General features: G+C 39.3%; 1 protein-coding gene across 1 annotated transcript in view; it reads right to left on the reverse strand.

Annotated features, from left to right (window-relative positions):
• LOC138596698 (clathrin heavy chain 1-like) overlaps positions 1-23,380 on the reverse strand; it is a 66,984-nt gene that overhangs the window by 35,616 nt on the left and 7,988 nt on the right. The window contains exons 2-3 of the mRNA XM_069668000.1: positions 10,656-10,863; positions 597-865 (exon numbers count right to left, since the gene is read on the reverse strand). Of these exons, the coding sequence (XP_069524101.1) occupies positions 597-865; positions 10,656-10,863 (477 nt within the window). The remainder of the gene's footprint in view (positions 1-596; positions 866-10,655; positions 10,864-23,380) is intronic.

Genomic DNA, 23,380 nt, shown 5'->3' on the forward strand with positions numbered 1-23,380 from the left:
GATGAGATTTGTTGTTAAAAAAACACTTAAGCATGTAGAGGACAAAATCAGCAAAGAGAAAAGAAGTACAGCTTTGTCCACAGGGGGCGCCAAAATCGACACAAACCTAAAGTTCCTCACAGTAGCTTTAAGTGTAAATTATACAGTACACAGGCCTCCTATTTAACAAACTCATAAAAAAAATGTCATCTGATCGAACTCAAAACTGGTCAGCTTATAAATGAATTGACGATTAAAGGTTGTTAAAGGTTTGTTATTTCTCTTAACGGCAGGGGCGAGGCAGTAGGCCTAAGTTTGATGTGCCATCACAAAACAGTAATTTGTCGTAACTCTAACATACAGTTTTCAATTAAACACAAACTTCATATGTTCGATTAGAATCCCAGGCTGAAAACACTCGTGTCAATATTTGGTCAAATTCATAACACAATCTACTGGCAGTTCAATTTACATGGACAGTGTAGTCTATTCTTGAGGTACAGAAACATAATTTAAGTTCTGCCCCATTTAGTGTGGTTCTACTGCACCACATAGTGAACATGGCATGTCACATTCAAATCCTCAATGCATTCTCCAGAGCCTGTGCTTTCTTTTACCTGTGCTGAAATGCCAATGAGCAGCAACCACTTCTGTTTGGCATCAGTGCGGTAGTTGATGATCTGGCAGCCTGCCAGGCTGGAGTGACGGTCAAACACTTTTATTGGCTGAGAGTCACCCTCCATACTCCAATGGTAGACTGCATTATCTGTGACCAGGGCAACAGTGTTGAGGGAGATCCATTTCCAGAAGGTCACGTCATCCGTCATCGTATGAGCCTTCATTTTGCTCTTCATCTCAATGTTAAAGATCTGCAGGGTCTTTGCCGCTGAAAGAATTCAGAGCTAAGGTTAACATACAGTAGCACAGATGAATAGTGTGACCCCCACCCCCAAAATATAATTCTAATAATAATTAAAAAAGTATTTAACAATATTAGTACATTGTCTAAAGTGACAGCACACAACCCACAGTGGACCACAGAAATGTTGGTAGTCAGGGTTTGGTTTAGTAGTAGACTATACAAAGTTGAGGACCATACAGCCAGTACCAGTGTCAAAACAAGAGGCAAGACCAACAAAATAGCTACCACATTAGTGTTTGATCTGCATTCAGTTAGGTCTGGCAGGCAAATAGTGTTTCCCAGGGACTGCATTGCCTCAATATGTGTAAGTACAGAGTCCAGGCACATTTGTCTGCCATGTGAAGAGAGCATTTCTGTTGACCTTGCTATAATCGCAATGGTTGTTGAGATTATTCTCACCGTTAATATTAAAATAAAATCCTGTCTCACAGGCTAGAAAATGCTGTGCATTTAGAATATTTGTAAAAAGACACCATCAATAAAGCCCCTTTAAATTTTTCAGACACACATGCTATTTGGGGTTTTGACACTTGTTTAGCAAACATAACTACTACTACTAGATCCTGCTTCTGAAATGGCTCACCATCAATTCCCATGTTGTTGGTACAATGGTTAAGTTCTCTACTGCTTTTTCAACTAAAGCCAGATCAATTAGGGACCAACATCTGCACAGAACTATGGTGCCCAGTGCAAGTAAAAAAAATGGCTTCATGGCCTTTTGCCAGCCATTCAACCCCCTACCTGCAAGAGGAATGAAACTCCAGGCATGTTGTAAGAGCTCATAGGGGATTCAAATTTAAAAGTTATCCTAAAATGATAGATGTCGGATTTGGGTTGGGTCTGAATGCAGATTAGCAACAAAGGACCACAAAGCACACAAACAGATATGATGATGGGAAAGATGCTGGGAAGATAAACTAACACCCATTCTGCTTTTTTCCTCCAGTTTAATCTCACTGGAGCAAAGCTATTTTAGGCCAAGGAAAATATCTAAGTATAAATCAGGCCCCAGACAGCCTCCACTAAACTAAACCCCATTATTCACAGTTCGTAAAACATATAAACAATAATGTCTCATAACTAACATCATGAGGTATGGTGACAATTCTGAACAAATATTCTTCTCATTCTCTATACTGTGTGTATAGAGCCCATTGAAAAATAAACCGTCTACCTAAAATACAGTGAGAATTGAATTTGAAATCTGTAATAAGATTTTGTCCTGCAAGTAACTATCTGTTTAAACTGCACTTAAAATGGTGTAAATTTCACATTATACTTTCGCAATATTTAATGTAGGGTCATATTCTGGACATATAACAATTTTTACATACTGTAATTACTCAAAACTGCAATGTCAGTATTTGTTAGAATAAGAATGAAGCTATCAGTTTGTATGAACACTGGACAAAAGGAGGAAAAGTAAACAAAAGGAAGCAACATTTTCGATTGCGATCTCTTCAGTGTCCTTGGGCTGGCCTGTCAGGATTGTCGCTGTGCAATCATTTAATCCATGAGGCTGGTGTCACAGTTTAAGCTTAATCATCACCACTCTCAAAAACCTGACACTCAACATATACGATAGTGGTAAACCACAGAGAGCCAAACAATTGAGATGCATTTAAGCCCTCGCTTTTATGGGTTAATGTGTATAATATTCATCTATTTAGTATCTGTGCATCTCCCCATTTCATTATTTTGTACTTGGCTACATGTCACTGCGTTCCCTTTGACAGTACTTTTGCGGGGCACCAACTTCGGATGTTACCTAATTCAATGTATACTATTAACTCAAAGGAAAATCTGGTATATGACCTAGATTTTATCACAACTCTTGTTTATGTTTCAGTTTACTGCCAGACAAAGAGAGAATGGCCATAATTGAAGTGAGGAACATCCAAAAAGGAAAAAAACCAAAAGAAAAACTATCAATGTACCCCAAAAGTATGTTCTGCAACGATCTTACAACTTTCATCAACATGTTGGTATGGAGCCAGATCAGTCTCAAAAAGAATAAATGCACACAGAAGGATTCACAAATATATTTTAGAATTTATATATAAATAAACATTTGTCCGTCAATATAAATATATAAAAATAAAATCCTCATACAAATAAATACAATTCACACATGTATTTCTGACGCACACATTCAAACATTTCTTGTTTTAAATATGTGTAATGAAAATATATATTTAAGAATTTGCAATTTTTAACAAAAACATTTTTGGATGTTGTGACATTTATATGCAAACCGTTGAACCTGCATTTTTGGTTTGTGAACTTCACTGCATTTGAGTTTGGGTATTTTGAGACTCCCCTGCTGTGGCTCGATCCACAGATGTGTTTTTTTCGACAGGGAACCATCACTAGCCAATCAGATGTCTCCCTACTTTTCAACCAATGACATGCACACATGCCCACATGGGGATTGTTGTCTTTTCAGCCAATCAAAGGAGTGCAACACTGCGCAAAAGTAGTGCTGTGGGGGTGCAGAGGTCAGACCTTGGGACTCACCAGGGGCCGTGTCTTATGTCCTGCATCACACAGTGCTTGAGTGTAGTGTGCCTGATGCGCATTCTCGTCGGCTCGTATTCAGCTCGTCTCGTCAGTTTTCGTTAGCAAAACAGTAACCTTAAAAGTAGTTTATTATCCTAATTTTTGCCATAACTCCAAGATATCGACAGGACACACCTAATTGTAACTATAAATAGAGAAGATTTTTTTTAATTTCTTTGTGATCATTGATTTACAAAGATACACAGATTCGAGCTCATTGTACTGCTGGCACGGCTACAACCGTGATTAGACTTCCCTGCAGATTTTCAAAAGAATTCTACCTGCCTGTTGACAAATTCTCAAATTGACCAACATAATGTTATACTGGAAAATATGAACAACTAAAAAGTGCTAAAATATATGCACATTTGTATAGACTAAATGATGTCCAACAACAAAAATATAGTCAGATGGGGGTCTGTATTCTGACATCACTTTAGTATTTTGCATCAATAGATGCCCAGCCCAAATGGGCTCACAAGGCTGTAAAGCTTCCATGCCCATACATAAGGTGCAATTCACTTTAAATTTGTTGACTGCTGAAGTTGGGGTTATAGCATTTAACCCAGGCTGTGCCAAGGTCCGGCATATTCATTAAAACAATTCCAGGGACCCGTTGTTAATTTTAACCTCCTGAGTCCCGAGCTTTTGTTTGGTATGCATTTTTAATTTCTCCTACCTTTTGGGGATTAATAGGAACCAATCAGTATAAAACCTAAGAATCGTCTTTGTGTTACATTGAAAAAGTCCCAATGTCCTCATGTGAGTACCTTGTGTGTAACGTTGTTGTAGCTTGTTGCTATTGATAAAATTAGTCAAATTTGTCTGCCATATCAAGCTACAACTGTTAATACGCATTAAATAAACAAGTTTCAATCATAAAATCTGAAGAGGTTTTGTACTTGGTTGAGTTTTCTGTAGAGACCGACTGTAACACATTTTGGTCGGGATCACGGCCATCTTGAATGTACACTGATCAGTGTAATTTGCTTTTGTGACCAAAGGGTGGTGAACAAAGTGTCCATGAATGAGACCAACGGTTCTAAGTTTCGCAGAATTAAATATTATGGTGCTGTGAAGCCAAAATGTAATGTCCCCAGATGAGGATGCAGAGTCTCAGGAGGTTAATGCCTCAATTTTAATATGCATCGTGACAACAATACAACAGGCCATTACTGTTTTACACAGTGGTTAATTAACATTAGTTTTAGTTGTATATTATGCACTGGCAACAAAAGCTAATGTTATGAATATACCAATCTATTTCAACTGTCCAACTGACAACATGTTTCCCTTTTCTCCACTACAATAAGGCCTAATCCAAAAGCTACTCACATGGCACTCACTCACCAGCAGGTGGCAATAATTGTAAATTGTATGAAAATACAATTACTTCAAAAGCAACTCCAACAGGTGACAGAACATCAGAACATTTCAAAATCACATTACTATTAGCAACTCACAATGACTTCAGCCAATCATTTCTAAAAGTATAAAATTAGAGATCAAGCTTTACAAAGCTAAGACCAAACCACTACAGAAAATAGCAGACCAACATGAACAAAACTGTTTGAATGTGAGAATTAAGTAGTTATTGATTGTTATGACTGTACATTTAGCTGTGCACAAGACAAGCTGTTCTTCCTGGGTTTCCATTAAAATATATATACTTCCAAAACAATGCAAACAAATTCCAGGATATGATAAAACAAAATAAAAAAAATAGGACTGCTTCCCAAATATGAATGAAACTCAACTTACAGTCTGATATCCATATCAGTGAAACCCCTGGGATTGCTTGGTAGCCACAATAAAATCATACCGGGGCTTGATGGTTGACAATGAGACACGCAGTATATTCCTCACATCCAGTCTGTTCTTAGTGGCAGTCATCGCACAGATACGAAGTTGGGAACGGGAGCAGTGCCTTCAGTGCGCGGGTGCTGATGTATTCTCTCGCTGCTTTGATCCAGAAGGATGTCAGTGATGTTGAATTGAAGAAAGTTTTCAGGCTTCCGTCATTCCTGAGCTCCAACAGCTGATCCTCTTGTCTTGATGGGAGCTGGTTCCAACAGTCATCATTTTCAGAATTAGAAGCTGAATTGACTTTTATTGCCATGAAAGTTTACACATATAAGGAATTTGCTTTGGTGTTTTGGTGTATAACAAAATTAAATATAATAATATTTACAGTAAGAGAACAGCAGAAAATGTAGGAATATTTAAAATGTGTCTTTTACTGACGGAGCTGTGCAGTTTTTCCCCCCGTTTTCCTTACTGATATGTGGCAATGTTTGAAAAACTGCATTTACTGCAATGACTATTTTGCAAAAATGAATAGAAAAGATATATTGTGGGGAGGGGAATAATATAATAAATATAATATGATATATATAATAATATAATATAATAAAATACATATAATAAATAATATAAATGTGGAGTGTGCATATTCACCTTGGAATGGATTGCACATCTATCCTTTGCTATTCCGTGGGTCTTTTTCAGATGCAAAATAACGCAATTATCTGCAAGCCTGAATGTGTCAGCCATCCTCCCCTGAATCGTCAGGTTCAATTCGTTCAAGGCCATAAACATATCACTCAAGTAGGCCAGTTTTGCTAGCCAGCTCTTGTCCCAAAAGTGCGCTGCTAAGGGTGACTGCTTTTCTGAGAAGAATTTCTTTAATTCCTCTCTTAGCTTAAACACCCGAGGGCGAGGGCTTTCCCTTTGGACAGCCACCTAACTTTTGTATGCAGGTGCCTGTAATTAGCATCCATGTCCTCACACAATAATTCAAACAAACGCATATTCAAGGCATGAGCTTTGATGTGGTTAATGACACGTATTGCATCATTGAGGACCGTGTGGAGCTCTGGGGACATCTTCTTGCTTGCCAGCATCTCTCGGTGAATCATGCAGTGAGTTGCCTCACATTCTGGTGCTACTTCTTCTACCCTGGCAGTGAACACTGACAAGCAGCCGGTCATCGCGGCAGCCCTGTCAGTGCAGACACCCACACAAAATGTCCAATCCAGTCTGCCTGCAACATATTCGTTCAGTACCTGGAATATTTTGGAGCCTGTGGTTGCACTTGGAAGTGAAAGGCAGCAGAGCAAATCTTCCTGCACCTCATCTTGATGCACGTACCGCACATAAACTAACACGATTGCCTTATTTTCCACGTCACTTGATTCATCCACTCCAAGTGCGTACCATGGAGTTGCTTTTAATCCGTCCAACAGTTGCCCCTCAATGTCCTCGGCCATATTGTTAATTCTCCTGGCAACAGTATTGTTGGAGAGTGAAACCTATTCCACCTTGCCAGCTGCTTTTCCCCTCAAAGGTTCCCGACACATATCTGGAAGGGTTTTTTAGCTTTAGCTATTCAGCAAGAAACAAGATATGATACCTTTGTTGCAGTGACGTTAATTGATGTTGTGGATATCAAAACTTGCTCCTGGGCTTTCAACTCAAGTTTTTTTCTTTTGAAAAAACTCATCCGGTTTATCCTTGATAGTTGAGTGTTTGGTGGATAAGTGCTTTTGAAATTTTAATGGCTTCATTGCTTCATCGCAGAGTATTTCACTATTTTGCACAATGGGTTTGGTGCCACGGAACCAATGACCCGTCAAGTGATCTCAAGGTTGCCGCTCAAATAATCACTTTTGGATCTATTTTTTTTTTTATGTTTTGGATGAAAAAACTTGACTGTTATAGCCTAAGTTTGAAAATTAAACACTAAAAAACAAACAAAAAAAAAACGTTATTTTTTTGAAGAGTCATTTATATATAAACCGTTAAAATCAATTTGTGAAACTTTCTGTGTGCATTTATTCTTTTTGAGACTGATCTGGCTCCATAGATATGAATTGAATGGCCTTTGCTGGGTGTCATTAAATAGTAGGGATGGGTCATGAATTTCGAATATTCAGATAGTCATTAATTTATTAAAAAAAACGAAGAGCATGCAAATATTATCTCATCTTAAAAATATATTTTTTCCATTGTTTTTACTGGCGCCTGGTTGTATGCGGTACTCCTGCTAGACAATAGCGGTAGCGCATCTGAAAGCTGTTTGCTAACCGCCATTAAATAGAGAATTTTGTGTGCAACTCTCAAGAAAAAACGCAACGAAAGTGAGGACTAGTGCAAACTTTGCCAGGTAAAACTATTATATCATAAGTCTACAACAGCTATGCACAGTATGACTGATTCTCACCGCAAGAGAAATGAGCCATGTCTGTGTACTATGTAGGGAAGATGCAGTTTATTATAACTAAGGCTGCCATGACAACAGGGAGAAGCTTCGAGTTATAGTCGAATAGTTCCCTGTGAATATCGAATAGTATTTTTGCTTGAAATGCCCATCCCTATTATAAAAGTAAATATAAGGAAATGTTCAATTATAAATATCACAGGCCTGTGGGACATAAATCTTGCGAGAAAGTGCCAACTATATAGGAAAACTTTCAATCAACAGTCAATTCCCAACTATTAATTTAAACTGGTCCAAATGACACTGCCTGCTTCTCATGGTTTAAATGATCATAATTTCAGTCAGTCCTTTTACTACATACAGACATAATCTTCATTACAACCAACCATTTTCTAAAGCACAAAATACTTATTACTTAATAAACATTAATGAACAGTGATGTCATTTTCTGTTATGTACAAAGCTTGTTAGTTATTAAAATACATGAGTGTAGCATAAATATATAAATGAGCAAAGGATAAGAATGTGAGCAACTTTGACATGAGCCAAATTGCGATGACTAGAAGACTGGATCAGAGCATCTCCATAACTGCAGCTCTTGAGGGGTGTTCCTGGTCTGCAGTTGTCAGTACCAACTAAAAGTGATCCAAGGTAGGAAAACTTGTGAACCGACAACAGGTACATGGGTGGCCAAGGCTCATTGATGCGCGTGGTGAGCAATGGCAGGACTGTGTGGCCTGAACCAACAGAGGAGATACTGTAGCTCTAATTGCTGAAAAAGTTCATACTGGTTCTGATAGAAAGATGTCAGAACACACAGTGCATTGTGCTTTGTTGCGAATAGGGCCGCATAGCCGCAGACTGGTCAGCGTGCCTATGCTGACCTCTGTGTACTGCCGAAGCGCCTACAAATGGGCACATGTGCATCAGAACTTGACCACAGAGCATTGGAAGAAGGTGGCTAGGTCTGATGAATCACATTTTACATCATGTGGATGGCCGGGTGTGTGTGTCACTAACCTGCGGAAGGCATGGCAGGATGGATGCACTATGGGAAGAAGGCAAGCCGGTGGAGGCAATATGATGCTTTGGGCAATGTTCAGCTGGGAAACCTTGGGTCCTGCCATTCATGTGATGCAGATCAAGTACACCCCTTCATGGAAATAGTTTTCCCTAATAGCAGTGGCCTCTTTCAACAGGATAATGCATTCCACCACACTGCAAGAATGGTTCAGGAATGGTTTGAGGAACATGATAACAAGTTCAAGGTGTTAACTTGGCCTCCAAATTCCCCAGATCCAAATCCAATAAAGCATCTGTGGGATGTGCTGGATAAACAAGTCCAATCCATGGAGGCCTCATCTCGCAACTTACAGGACTTTGATCTAGTGATAACGTCTTGGTGCCAGATACCGCAGCACACCTTCAGAGGTTGAAGGTAGACATTGTAGAGTCCATGCCTCAAAAAAGGGGGACCTACACAATATTAGGCAGGTGGTAAAAATGTTAATGCTGATCAGTGAGAGACCACTGCAAAAATGTCTTTTTATCTGGTTCTACTTTTTAAAGGTCTGTGTTTGTGTAAAATGAACTTTTGTTTTATTGTATACAACATTTCTCATTATTTCCAAATAAAAGGAAGAGTTCAGAAATCAGTATTTGGTGGAATAACCCTGATTTTTTTTCTCTCCTCCAGTCTTTCGCATTGCTGTTGGCCGACTTTATGCCACTCTTGGCACAAAAATGTAAGCAGCTTGGCTTTGTTCGAAGTTGTGACCATCTAACTACCTCTTGATCACATTCGGGGGTTTTTTCAATGGGGTTCAGATCTGGATTGGTCTGGCCATGACATGTAGAGAGAGATGCTGATTTATTGAAAATTTAGTGTTGTCTCTTAATTTTATCCGGAGCTGTATATATCATGTTGGTGTCCCATTGTTGCAAAAGGCAATAGAGGTGTCACGTTTAATCAAACAGCACTGTTTACAGATGTAATTTTCCTCTGTTTCTACCTCCACTGCTGGCTAAATGTCAAAATGTTTGTCCCACAATTTCACCTCCATAACTTTTACACAAACATAGCAGACATAGCATTTACACAGGCATAACAGCCCCCTCTTGAACAGGCTGTGTTAAGGGGCCCCATGATTACCAGACAACAATAATGTTAGAGGGCATCATTTTTTATTTTAATAAGGTACCTATTCGAAACAAGCTTTAAGTCTTAATGCTCTCATTTTCATACTGTACTGAAGTAAATGGAAAACATAACTGCATTTTGAAATAGTGCAGTATGTCTTAGAAAATGGTCAGCTGTAATATAAAATATATGTACAGTGTCGCACATGAGACAAAAACACACGCACACAAACAAATGAAAAAGACAGTCCTTTAAGCTGCCCTCTTAATTTTAAATGTCCTGCTTCTTGTACCATTTTACATTAAAGCATTCATTAAAATAAGTCATGTGCAAACATTTCAATACAGTGCATACAGGATTACACTTTACTCATTATATGTAAAATTCAACTCACCGTCTGCAAACATAAGAAAGCAGTAGGAAATGAAAAAAAGAGCAAAAAACAAGCAAAATAGACAAAGCATTCATGACAGCATGACATTTTTTTACTTTGTGCACTAAGGGTATTTTTTCTCAAATATCAATATCATATTTAGCCTAATTTGTTACAATACACTTTAGTTACCTGACCTTTTTTGACAAACAGAAATGAGGTGGTCTACATATAAACATCAAAGCAGACTGTGACAGCTCCATAACTGACTGACAACACAAACAAAATTAATACAAATGACCCTATGTTTCTGAGCACCATAGCAAGGAGTATGACCTGTCAAAAGTTAATGATTTTTTAATTTTTCTATTTGCTTTCAGAAGTATTGCACACTTTTACTCTCTAGGTGGCACATAAAGTTATGTGCTGACAGTGCTAGGTATTTATTGTAGCAAGAGCTTACCTTTAAGGGCAATAACTTTGCTGGCAGGATTCATGATGGCGCTGTCTGCAGAAATAGGCCTACGTATGGGGTTGTTGGGGTCTGCCATATCAATGATGACAACCTGGGCCTGCTCACCCACTTTCTCCCTTATACAGATGAACTTGTCAGACTCCATGGTGAGAGTACTGAATCCAATGTTGGCTGGGTTGATTCCAAGGTTCTGGAGCTGAGATATGAAAGCATGACCTGTTTTAGTAGCAGCCTTTGGCCTAGACTTTAAAATATAGAAATGATGAAGATGTTCCATTAAGTACAAGATGTATTTCTATTGTGGTCTTTAAAGGTACAACTTTGAAGATTTCAGTTGCGTTCTCTTTGGCAGCACCTTTAGCAATAAGTGGTATGTGCAGGATGACACTTCCCAATTTAACCAGACGTCTACGGTTGGCTCCCTTAATTACTTTGTAACTCTTGATTTTCCTCGCTGATGGTCGCTTTCCTTTTTAGACCGTTTGCCTTCATCTGAGCGTCGAATTGGTTTCTTTTTCTTTTGTATCTGTAGTCATTGATCTTTTCTTTGTTTGTTCAGCCACAGTAAATTACTGTTTACTCGCAACACTAGCAGAAACCAGAAAAGCAGCCACTTAGCTCCGCCTACCCTCTTTGGCAGACCAACCACTGCTGGGTGATGGAGAACACGTCACTGACTGGGTGCCGCTTGTGATTTTTTTCCACCAATGTCGCCACTAGGGATGTGCACTGCTTAACAGCTAACCGACCGTTAATAATTTTAACCGTATAAAACTACCAGTTACACAATTTTGTCTTTTTTTAATACACATGTATATTTGGGAAACACACTTTTTGTTGTCCTTAGCTGAGCTGAGCCTGACAGGAGAGCAAATTGAAACGAGCTGTTAAACAATTTTTAAAAAATGAAAAAACTAAGCTTTGTTGCAACTCTGCTCCTAGGACATCTGTACCGTCTGAGTGTGTATTCTGGGCTGCGTCAATAGACTGCGCACCAGACTAACCTCACAGCATGTCGACATGTTGCTATTTCTTAAAATATTTTTTTCACTTTTTGCCTTTATAGGACAGCTGAAGAGAGACAGGAAATGTCAGAAGTAGAGAGTGGGGGATGACATGCACCAAATGACTGGCAGACAGGGAGTTGAACCTGCGATCAGTGTAACGTGGACTGTAGCCTCTATACATGGAGAGCCTGCTCTACCAACTGAGCTAAACCGGCACCCACATGTTGCTATTTCCTCACCAAAACTAGTAGACAAACTGTCTCTGACATGATAAGGACTGGTGTAGGCCTGGTCTTTTGATTATAGGTTTCCATAGCCTATTGTTGATGTATTAGCTGAAATGAAACTTAACATTTACCACGAGGCACAGCAGCGTAACTCATTAATTTTTTAAAACTCCAGACAAGCCGTTAGGTCTGGACGGGATCTTTTGTATACGTTTATTTCCTTATTGTTGTTGATGGATCACATGGCTGTATGCTCATGTGCGTGCGTAAAATGGACGCTGGACAGTGTATTAATGTCTGTGGCCACGATTGTCAGTGCCACAGGTAGTTATGTCTGAGGATAATTATCTTAGTTGTGTGGGTGTGTGTGTGTTTCTGCGAGCATTAGGGAGAGCGTGCAACCGTTAAGAGTGTCAGTTAACTGGTAAAAAAGAAAAGATTCCAAATGCCCATCCCTAGTCGCCGTCACTGTTACCAAGCAACACAGGTCTCCACTCGCTAACTTGCGACAGGAGATATGGATAACAAAACAAGTAAAGAAATATACATTTAACAGATAGTGAAATGAGGAAACATACATAATCAAGCATGCCGTTGTCCGATGTACATTTATCATGTCTCCATCTGTTCTGAAAAGCCCTACCGGCACAAAATCTGAGCTCAATCAGCAACTGCAGGGCGGGGACAGCCCTGCGTTTCTGTCCGACACACGCTGCAGCTGAGGAGAGAGCTCTTTAATGAATTCAAACAGGACTAATTTGTCAACGTGAAGCCGATCGATCAACTTACTGTCCAATCACAGATGACGCTCTCTCGTTTTAATGCCCTTTTATTTAAGTCTAATCTAAGTCTAACTGCTGCACAGGGCGTAATTTAAAGTCTGTAGTAACCTTCAGCTCTAAGTTGGACGTAACGTTACACCCAGGAGTACGCCCAGCTGGTGCACTCTGCAAGTTTACAGGCTACAGCGGAACATGTCTCATGCTCAAATGACCACTTTCTGCGCTGTGTCCCTGCTGTCCATATGTATGCACTCACTCTCTCTCTCCTTCTCCTTCCCTGAGGTAGTGCAGTTCGTTACTAATATTAATGAATATATATGAATTGGGATAACCTATATTCCACTGAAATCCCTGATGAGGACTTTGCAGGCCATGGATAAGTTCCAGCCTCCATAGCCGCACAGCGCTGGCATCTTGTGCGCTTGTGGCATCGATGAGAGGGGCTGTGGCTGGTGCTGCTGACGCATCCTCGCTGGTAATTTATTTGCCAAAATGAACAATAATGGTTCGGATGGCTGGTTTAGCATATTCCTGAAGCACTGAGGGAACAGAGTTATAATGAATCAGTGCTATTTTTTTGTTGAAAATATATTATTTTCACTGGACAGTATGACCGTTGGATTTTTAATATGTCTGAGTTCAACAGATATTACTGGTAAAATACGGCAATTACCGGATAACGGAAACCCAGTTAGGTACGCTTGTAAACTGCGGGGGCAGCTGTGGCTCAGTGGTAGAGTCGGTCGTCTTTCAATCAGGAAGTCGGAGGTTTGATCCCCAGCTCCCTCAGGCTACATGTCGAAGTGTCCTTGGGCAAGACACTGAACCCCAAATTGCTCCTGGCGGCATAGCCAACGGGTATGAATGTGATATCTGATTGACAGTTGGGCACTTTACGTAGCAGCCTCTGCCATCAGTGTATGAATGTGTGCGTGAATGGGCGAATGTGATATGAAGTGTAAAAGCAGCTTTGAGTGGTCGCAAAGACTAGAAAAGCGCTATATAAGTACAGTCCATTTACCATAAACTGCAGATCAATGCAAAATTTAACATCATAGTGTAAAATACAGATTTACTGCTGCTGAATCCATGGTTCTGCGACTCTTTACTGTCAACGGATGTGTTCCCCACTACATTCAAGCAAGCTCAGGTCACCCAAACCAGGTTGAAAAGTACAGACCAGTTTCAATTCTACCCTTTCTGTCAAAAATACTTGAGTACAGTAACTGCAATACTGTCGGTAACGGAATCACTGCGCCTTGCTAAAGCTGCTGGACAGTCCTCAGCTCTATTGCTGCTAGATCTATCAGCTGCCTTTGACATCGTGAACCACCAAATCCTCCTCTCCACTCTCTCTGAGCTTGGTATCTCAGGATCTTTCCTCCTCTGGTTCATGTCCTACCAATCAGAGAGATCTTTTAGAGTATCTTGGAAAGGAGAAGTGTTTATCGACAGGTGTGCCTCAAGGGTCAGTGCTCGTCCCCTTCTCTTTTTTACCACCTCACTTGGTGCAATCATTCGCTCCCATGGTTTCTCATACCATTGCTAAGCGGATGATACCCAGCTCTTCCTGTCATTCCCACAAGATAACAGTACAGCCTCGGCACAGATTTCGTCATACCTTGCCGATATCTCTATATGGATGAAAGAATGCCACCTTCAACTAAACCTATAAAAGACTGAGCTCCTTGTCATCCCACCCAGTGTCTTTATGCAACCACAGATCAAAATCCACTAAGTCTTCTTGGAACCTGGGTGCCATAACTGACGACCAGCTAACCTTTAAGGTTCGTGTGGCCTTAATTGCTCGGTCACGTCGATTTGCCCTGTACAACATCAGGGAGATCAGACCCTACCTATCAGAGCATGCAAAACAACAGCTGGTACAGGCTCTCGTAATATCATGCATTGACTACTGTAACTCCCTACTGGCAGGTCTTCCTGCATGCACATTAAAACCTCTGCAGATGATCCAGAACGCAGCAGCTCGACTGGTCTTCAATCAACCCAAAACAGCAAGTCACTCCACTGGCTCCCATTTGCCACTCGCATCAAATTCAAAACCCTGTTGCTTGCTTACAAAACAGCAACAAAAACGGCTCTTGTCTACATGAACGCCCTCATTCAGGTCTACATTCCCTCCCGTCCACTATGCTCTACCAATGAAAGGTGCTCTTCTCCTCAGTACTCCCCTGGAAGTGGAATGAGTTACCAAACTCCATTCGGTCCGTAGAGTCCCTTTCCACCTTTAAGATAAAGCTAAAGACTCAGCTCTTTCATGAACACCCCTGCACTTAATAATATTAAAGCTACGGATGATGATGACATTGAGGATGTTGTTGATGTTGATTAGGATATTCATGATGATGATGATGATGATGAGGACTATATAGATCTTGTTGATGTTGTTAATGATTAAGAAAAAAAAAGAGAAAGAAAGGAAAAAACGCTCTGTGCACTGATTGCTGGCACCTGTGTCCGATTGCACTTGAAGCTGTTTGTTGTCACTAACTGACTTTGTTCCCTTCTGTCTTAATCATTGCTTGCGTTTGGGCGGCTGTGGCTCGGTGGTAAAGTCGGTCGTCTTCCGATCGGAAGGTCGGCGTGTCCTTGGGCAAGACACTGAACCCCAAATTGCTCCCAGTGATTGACAGTTTAGGTAACAGCCTCCTCCATCAGTGTATGTGTATGTATTTATGAATGGGTGAATGTGCCATGTAGTGTAAGAGGAGCTTTGAGTGTTCGCAAAGACTAGAAAAGCACTATATAAGTACAGTCTATTTACCATTTGTATTAACTACGACTGAGTATTAGGGCCATCTTAAAGAAAAAAAAAACAGATTACGAGATAAAGACGTAATAATACGAGAATAAAGTCATAACAGACCAAAATCGTAATATTACGAGAATAAAGTTGTAAAAATACGAAAATAAAGTCTTAATATTACGAGAATAGTTGTTATTTTATTATAATAAAGTCGTAATTTTAGACTACTGTTAGCCTAAATATTATAGATATCCGAAGAGCAGCCAGCCGCCTTCACTAAAATGAGGAACATGTGAAGTATTCACAGTGAACATCTTATGAAGTTATACTTGTAAATGATTGCACCGGAGGCTTAATGCAACTTGACCCTGAGCTGTATTTATTGAACACCCAGTAGCATGGAAGCATAGCATATATGTACCTCGCAAGAACATGCAAGATGTCCTGCCCAGTAATAATGCACAGGCACACTAAACAGCTATATCAATACATTACTATAGGTTTCACATATACGAAATACTTAATCTTTCAGAACATCAGCACCACTTTGTCTAACTATCAGGACTCTGAAAAGTGAATTTATTTGAAAATGACTTGTGATCTTGGTCATTTTAGTGCAGGCGGCTGGCTGCTCTTCTGATATTACCCTTCAAAATAACAATGTTAGAGCGTTTTGAGTAGGGATGCAACGATTAGAGATTGTGATGGTACGATTATAGTTTAAGAAATAATCACGGATTCTCGATTGTTATTAGCATTAATTAATTTCACGACATTATTAATGTATAAAATCACATGAACATTCTTTAGAAATGTTAATATATTATTAATAATATAACAAACTTTATTGATCACCCAGGGGGAATTTTTTACTAATGCGGGTATTAAATTAAAGTGTTATTGTCATTAGACCACAACCGATTTATCGGTCAGCCAATTTTATCGGCCGATATTAGCATTTCGCAGTTATATTGGCATCAATGATGATGATTGAGATGTCCTCCGATATGCTCCGATATTAATTACATTAATATTTACAGTGCTGTGAAAGATAGTCATTACAAGCAGAGACAGCAGTGATAATTTTGACAGCATGAGAGATAATGATAAAAGTTCATTATATTTAAACCTGTAATTTTGCCACCCAAACACCGGAAAAGGGGTGGCACTAATGCGCTTCAAACAACAGATTTATCATGGTAAAACAAACATATGAGCCGAGATAGAGAGGGAGAGAGAGAAAGAAAGAGAGAGAGAGATCAAGCAGGAACACAATAAGGAGCTTTGTGCGTGACTTTATCTTCCAAAAAACATGATGGAAATGTAACTGTATGTACAATGAAGTAAAAAAAAAAATTAAACCAGGACGGCCCTGGAAACACATCAAAATAAAAGCTTTGAATCAGAATGCTAGATCGGGCTTTTACTTTGAAAATCATACCGGAAGTGTTATGTTGCGTACTTTACTTAACATGCCTTTGACATATTCTACAGGAAGAGATGTTAATATTGCTTTCAGAGATCAATAAGACTCATCACATTTAATTTTCACTAGATCAGGAGAGAACATTGTGAACTGTCACAGAGCAGCTTTAAAACCTGAGACTCTAGACAGACTTTTCTTTCTGGCCCGTAACCCGTAGGGGAATGGTTTTTTTTGACATTTTGACAGTTGCCATTTTTCTTTTGTCTCTTATTTTTTACTCTGTTTACATCCATTTATTGCTTTATCAAACATTATTTGGGTTGGGTTGTTTTACTATCTCAGATTTGTGAAATATTCTGCTCTTTGTTTAGCTCAGATTTGCGAAATGTTCCACTATTCAAGTGTAGTTGGTCATGTTCATGTCATGTTGACAATAAAATATGGTTAAACCACAACTCAGGAGCAAAAATCATCGTTTAAACTCGAACGATATTACGGTTGCAACTAACAAGTATTTTAATAATCAATTAATCTGTTGATTATAACTTTGATTAATCGATTAATATTCAGATTAAAAAAAAAAATAGCTATTTTATTTTCAGCTAATTCAAAACACAAAAAATCATATTTTGTTTTCTTATACATCTGTGATGTTAATAAATCAATAATGTAACTCAGTTATTATCTTAATAATCTTGATTTACTTAATAATTGCTTATGTAAAAGAAAAGAACAGACAAGGCCACTACAATAAAAAAAAAAGGCATTGTGGATGCAGCCATGACCTAAGTATAATAGGGAAATGTAACTAACCAATATACGTTTAATCAGTCATTGCTCAAGTTTCTGTTGCGAATAGATTCACTCTAGTCTGTTTCTGACTATTCTCATGAAATATTAAAAAACACCAAAACGTTATGTTATACTCCAGTGCCTCTTCAGCCAAATTTCAACTAATTAGCGTTAGCTAAATTTGCCGTCTTGGCAGATGTGTCCTTTCTGACGGACAAACACACGATTACAAGTTAATTTAAATACAACGTGACGTGATAGAAATACTTTATCAACAATTAGCATTAAAATAGCTTTACCAGTGGTGTTAGCTTATTAACAGCTTTTCTACTATACTTACACTGTCCTTCGCCGCTTTATCATGGGCTTGGCTACGTCAGCCCATCACAAAACGGAGAGGAGAGAAAATAGACAGAATTTCAATCCATTACGTTTGTTTTAAGATAAACGTTAGACACTGCAATTGTGCGTTTGTCGGTGTTAACGGACACTTACCTACCGGAGGCGGACACATCATCAGCACTGTACAACAAATGGATACTACTCTTTGATAAATGATTAATGTTCATTCCAAAGGAGACTGGAGATGTTGTAATTTACTGTAATTCATCACGTGAGCTACCCAAGCCACGGCATTGGCTGGCTGCCCACAGTGATGTTTTACAGCACATGCTGTGCATCATAACATAGACCCAACTAATTGATGACTAAATTCATTGCCATCTATTTAAATAATCGATTTTAATCGATTTAATTACTAAGTTGCTGCAGCCCTAAAAGAAATAATGATTCTACATTTATCGTGATAATTATCGATATCGACTGATGTGAAAAATATTATCGTGATAACATTTGGCCACATCACAGAGCCCTACGTGGTAGTGCTGATTTTTCCCATATAGGATATTAATTTTAATAATCAAATATCATCATCATCATCATTATTATTATTATCATTATCATATTAATACAATTCGGTTATTCGAGTATTTGTTGACAGCCCTAGTGTACTTCATAAAGTGTCAGTAAAGGGTCATCAGAGGTGCAACGTTGTAGTATGTAGACAATGTTACAATTTCTGTACAGTAGGGAACAAAGTCAGTAAGTGCCAACAAACAGCTTCAAGTGCGATCGAACACTGGTGCCGACAGGCAGTGCACAGGGTGTTTTTTTTTTTAATCATCAGCAATATCAACAAGATCAACATCATCATGATCATGAAAATCCCAGTCAGCATCAACTACATCCTCGATTTCATCAACATCAATAGCATCAATATCATTAAGTACAGAGGTTTTCATGAAAGAGCTGAGTCTTTAGCTTCTTCTTAAAGGTGGAAAGGGACTCTACGGACCGAATGGAGTTTGGTAACTCATTCCACTTCCAGGGGACTACTGAGGAGAAGAGCTAGTTAGCGACTTAGGGCCCTGTTGTGATGGGAGTACCAGGCACCTTTCATTGGTAGAGCGTAGTGGACGGGAGGGAGTGTAGACCTGGATGACAGCGTTCAGATAGGCAGGAGCCGTTTTTGTTGCTGTTTTGTAAGTAAGCAACAGGGTTTTGAATTTCATGCGAGCAGCAACTGGGAGCCAGTGGAGGGAAGGGGACAGTGGAGTTACGTGCTGTTTTGGGTGGTTGAAGACCAGTCTAGCTGCTGCGTTTTGGATAATCTGCAGAGGTTTGAATGAGTGTGCAGGGTGGCCTGCCAATAGGGAGTTGCAGTAGTCAATGCGTAATATTACGAGAGCCTGTACCAGCAGTTCCCAGGTGTTTTGGAAAATAGTGGCGTAGAGAAAATATTTTCTAATTTTAGACAGAATGGAAGAATCGCCAGGTTCACCTTTGACATCGAGATGAGGAAGTAACAATTCAGTTAGAAACCCCTACAGAAAAACCCTATTTTCTTCAACTGTTAAAATTATGGACAGAAATACTGTATGTCTAAGTAGAAACTAAGTTTGAATTATTTACATTTGATTTGGAATGACGAAACTGAAATATTTGCAGTCAAAATTTTAGTCACATAATTGAAAATGTATTATTATTTCGAATTTATTAGGTTGAAACTGAATTCCAATAAACTTGAAACTAAACGTAATAATCTGAAATGGGATTATCTGAAAATTAATTACATTTCATTCATTCAGTTCTGTCTCTGCCTCCCGGAAATTCCCTGAACAAAGCTGCCATAGCACAACAGCTAATAATATGAAGGTAGAGTCAGTCATCTTTTAGTTTCTTAAAGCTTGATTCCGTTATGAACCAGAAAGCTGTTATCTTTTATCCAAATCAAATGTCTCTGAATTAACTTATTAAAAAGTCTTTTTTTCACAACATTTCAAAGTGTTCAATTCAAATGTGTCTACTAAAGAGAGGAATTAAGATACAAGCAGGGTCCAAAATTAGCACCCGCCACTCGCCAAATGCGGGTAAAAATCAAATTAGGCGACTAAAATAAATGAGGTCGGGCGCTCCCATAACTACAAAACATACTTGAAGTTGTTGACGAAGTTTTGTTTTGCAACGACTCAGCGTGTTGCTGCCGCGTGTCTGTGAATAATTGTAACGCAATCCTTGACCACCATCGGCGCCCTCACGATTCTGTTATTGAGCTCGCGTAGCAGGGCTCTAGTGCATGTAGCAGATTACTGACAGAGCAGCTGTTAGAAACGTGAATTAGTCGTTGGCGGACCGTGGGCTTCCTCTGCTTACTGCGATCCCTCCTTAGGACAGTCACACAGCCAACCCGGGAACCCGGTGTTGTGCCGCGGCTCTATGGGGGCTGCCAAACGGGCAACTGACGCTACATAAGCAGCCCGCAACGGCTAATGGGGACTTCCTAGCTACAGCAGCTAATTATTGAGTTTCCATGGTGTGGAGAGACGCATTACGCTTCACTTAGCTTCGCCATCACTGCATCTAAACTACAGTATTAACGTGTACCACTGTCACTACGGGAGGCAGAGGAGAAGCTAAACACCCGAGACACCTAGCAGGAAACAGCATAGGCTATCGCTAACAGCTGAGCTACAGTACAGTTACTAGCAGAACTGTGGAGCTTGTAAATGACTCGAGTCGTATGAGAGAGCAATGAGTGCTTGATCAGAGCTACTATCATTGTGTCAGGGAATTAATGAGCTGCATTAATGAAAAGTTTATTTTGATGCAGTGATGAAGGGTAAGTACTCAAGAAAAAGAGTCATATCAGAGTGTATTAATACTCCATTACAAGCAAAGCCCTGCAATAAAAACTTAAGCAAGCCTTAAAATGACTTGGATCAAAATATTCTTAAAGAACCATAACTTAAGGTAACCTACTCATTGTGCAGGTTGGCCTTTTTCAGAATAATATGTTTAATATCAGTGGATTATTATTAAATGTGGAGCTGATGACTTTATTTTTTTTTTTTAATTCAGTGGAATAAAAGTCAAGATAAATACACAAGCAAAGTATATTACTTCAATATTACACTGCTACCATAAGTTCAGTACTAAAGTAAATGTTTATTTTTATCACTGTTTATTATTGACATTATTTCTAATAACATTTTTATAGCCGGTTAAAAATATCCTGGCCAGTAAAAATTTTTTGGCTTACCCGCCAATGGCAGGTAGACCAAAAAGTAAATTTTAGACCCTGGATACCAGTGTACAGAAAGTTGTGACATATAGCCCCAAGGTTCATATAACCTCATTTGACTGCATTCAAAGAAGTCTTACAACTGCAACCAAAAGATTACTCAAGACAAAATCATGCATTTCAAGAATCAGCACTATAAAGCAGCGTTTTTCCTGCATAGAGAAATGTTTGCCGCCCCCTAAAGAGGTTTAAGCAAGCGCCAAAGGAAAATCACCAGCGCCAAAATCGTAAGAATTGATAAGGGAAAAAAGAAATTACTGTACAGTACTATGCAAAAGTTTTAGGCAGGTGTGAAAAAATGCTGCAAACTGAGAATGCTTTCAAAAATATAAATAATAATTGTTTATTTTTATCAAATTACAAAATGATAAGTGAGTGAACAAAAGAAAAATCAAAATCAAATCAATATTTGGTGTTACTACCCTTTGCTTTCAAACCAGCATCAATTCTTATAAGTACACTTACACAGTCAGGGATTTTGTAGGATTATAGTAAGGTGTATGATCAACCAATTATACCAAACAGATGCTAATGATCATCAATTTCACATGTAGGTTGAAACACAGTCATCAACTGAAACAGAAACAGCCGTTTGGGGGCTTAAAACTGGGTGAGGAATAGCCAAACTCATACACCATGGCAAGACTATATACTGCATCAGCAAGGTCTCTCCCAGACAAAGATTTCAAAGCAGACTGGGGTTTCAAGATGTTCTTTTGAAGAAGCACAAAGAAACGGGCAATGTTGAGGATCGTAGACGCAGTGGTCGGCCAAGGAAACTTAGTGCAGCAGATGAAAAACACATCTAGCTTATTTCCCTTCGAAATCAGAAGATGTCCAGCAGCGCCATCAGCTCAGAACTGGCAGAAACCAGTGGGACCCAGGTACTACTACTTGCAGAAGAATTGATGCCGTTTTAAAGGCAAAGGGTGGTCACACCAAATATTGATTTAGATTTCTCTTCTGTTCATTCACTGCATTTTGTTAATTAATGAAAATAAACTATTAACACTTCCACACCCGCCTAAAACTTTTGCACAGTGATGTATGTGTTCCTGCAATTTATCAAACAACTGTTGAACAAGCAGAACGTAAAGTAAAATAACACGTCATTGACTTCCAGCAGTCGCCTCTCCTCTCATCCACACCCGTTATATTTCACCTTAACACATGCAGTTTAGCTCAGTGGGTAAATCGGTGACCATATACAGAGGCTGCAGTCCTCAATGCGGTGGCCCCGGGATCAACTCCTGCCCTCGGCCCTTTGCCGCGTGTCATCCCCACTCTCTCGTCCCCCATTTCCACCACTATCCACTGTCCTCTCTCTAAAATAAAGGCATAAATAGCCAAAAAAATAATACTAAAAAAAAGAAGTAAAAATTCAACCTTTGTCAGGTCGGTCCTCAAGAGAAGAAAACTTTTAAAATGCTCATTTGTTGAATGGAGGTCGGATTGATCTGATGCATTCGAGGAAGTCGTGAAATCTGAACGCTGAACGACTTTAGTGACACCGCATCAAAGGAACTTGTCTCAAGTTCAATTTGATCTATTCAATCTAGAATGGATTGTTAGCTGAACTTACATGCAGATGTCTGTTTATATCGATTAATAAGAATCTAAATCGTCGTCAGATCACGCTGAAGGAAGCCTGGATGGCATTACGGCGGATTACGTTCCGCCTGCTTTTGCTCTGCTCAAGGACTGTTTTTCTTGCATACGCTGCAGCCTGTTGATACGCGATTGGTCACTATTACTCGGACTATAAGCGTAGTTCAAAGGAAACCAGAAATCCATGTCCCTGCGTACAGATTCTACAATGTAGACTATTCTACTACGTAGAATCTGTAAATAGAGATTAGACTAGACCTGAAGGCCCCACAGTTAAGTTTGTGCTAATGTGAGAGGGGACTTCCTGTGATTTCTTATAAAATGAAAGCCGTTTTAATTCTGATGGAAATGTTAAAATCGCTAAGTTACAACCACTATCATCATTTCCTGCCTCCTGCACCCCTCACCTACAGCAAACAGAGTATTTCCACATGGTGAGAACGCATGTGACATGACAGTGTTGT

This window comes from Semicossyphus pulcher, unplaced genomic scaffold (genome assembly GCF_022749685.1).
Source record: "Semicossyphus pulcher isolate SPU_LCO1_2020_fin unplaced genomic scaffold, fSemPul1.0.p SCAF_19, whole genome shotgun sequence".
NCBI classification, from domain to species: Eukaryota; Metazoa; Chordata; class Actinopteri; order Labriformes; family Labridae; genus Semicossyphus; species Semicossyphus pulcher.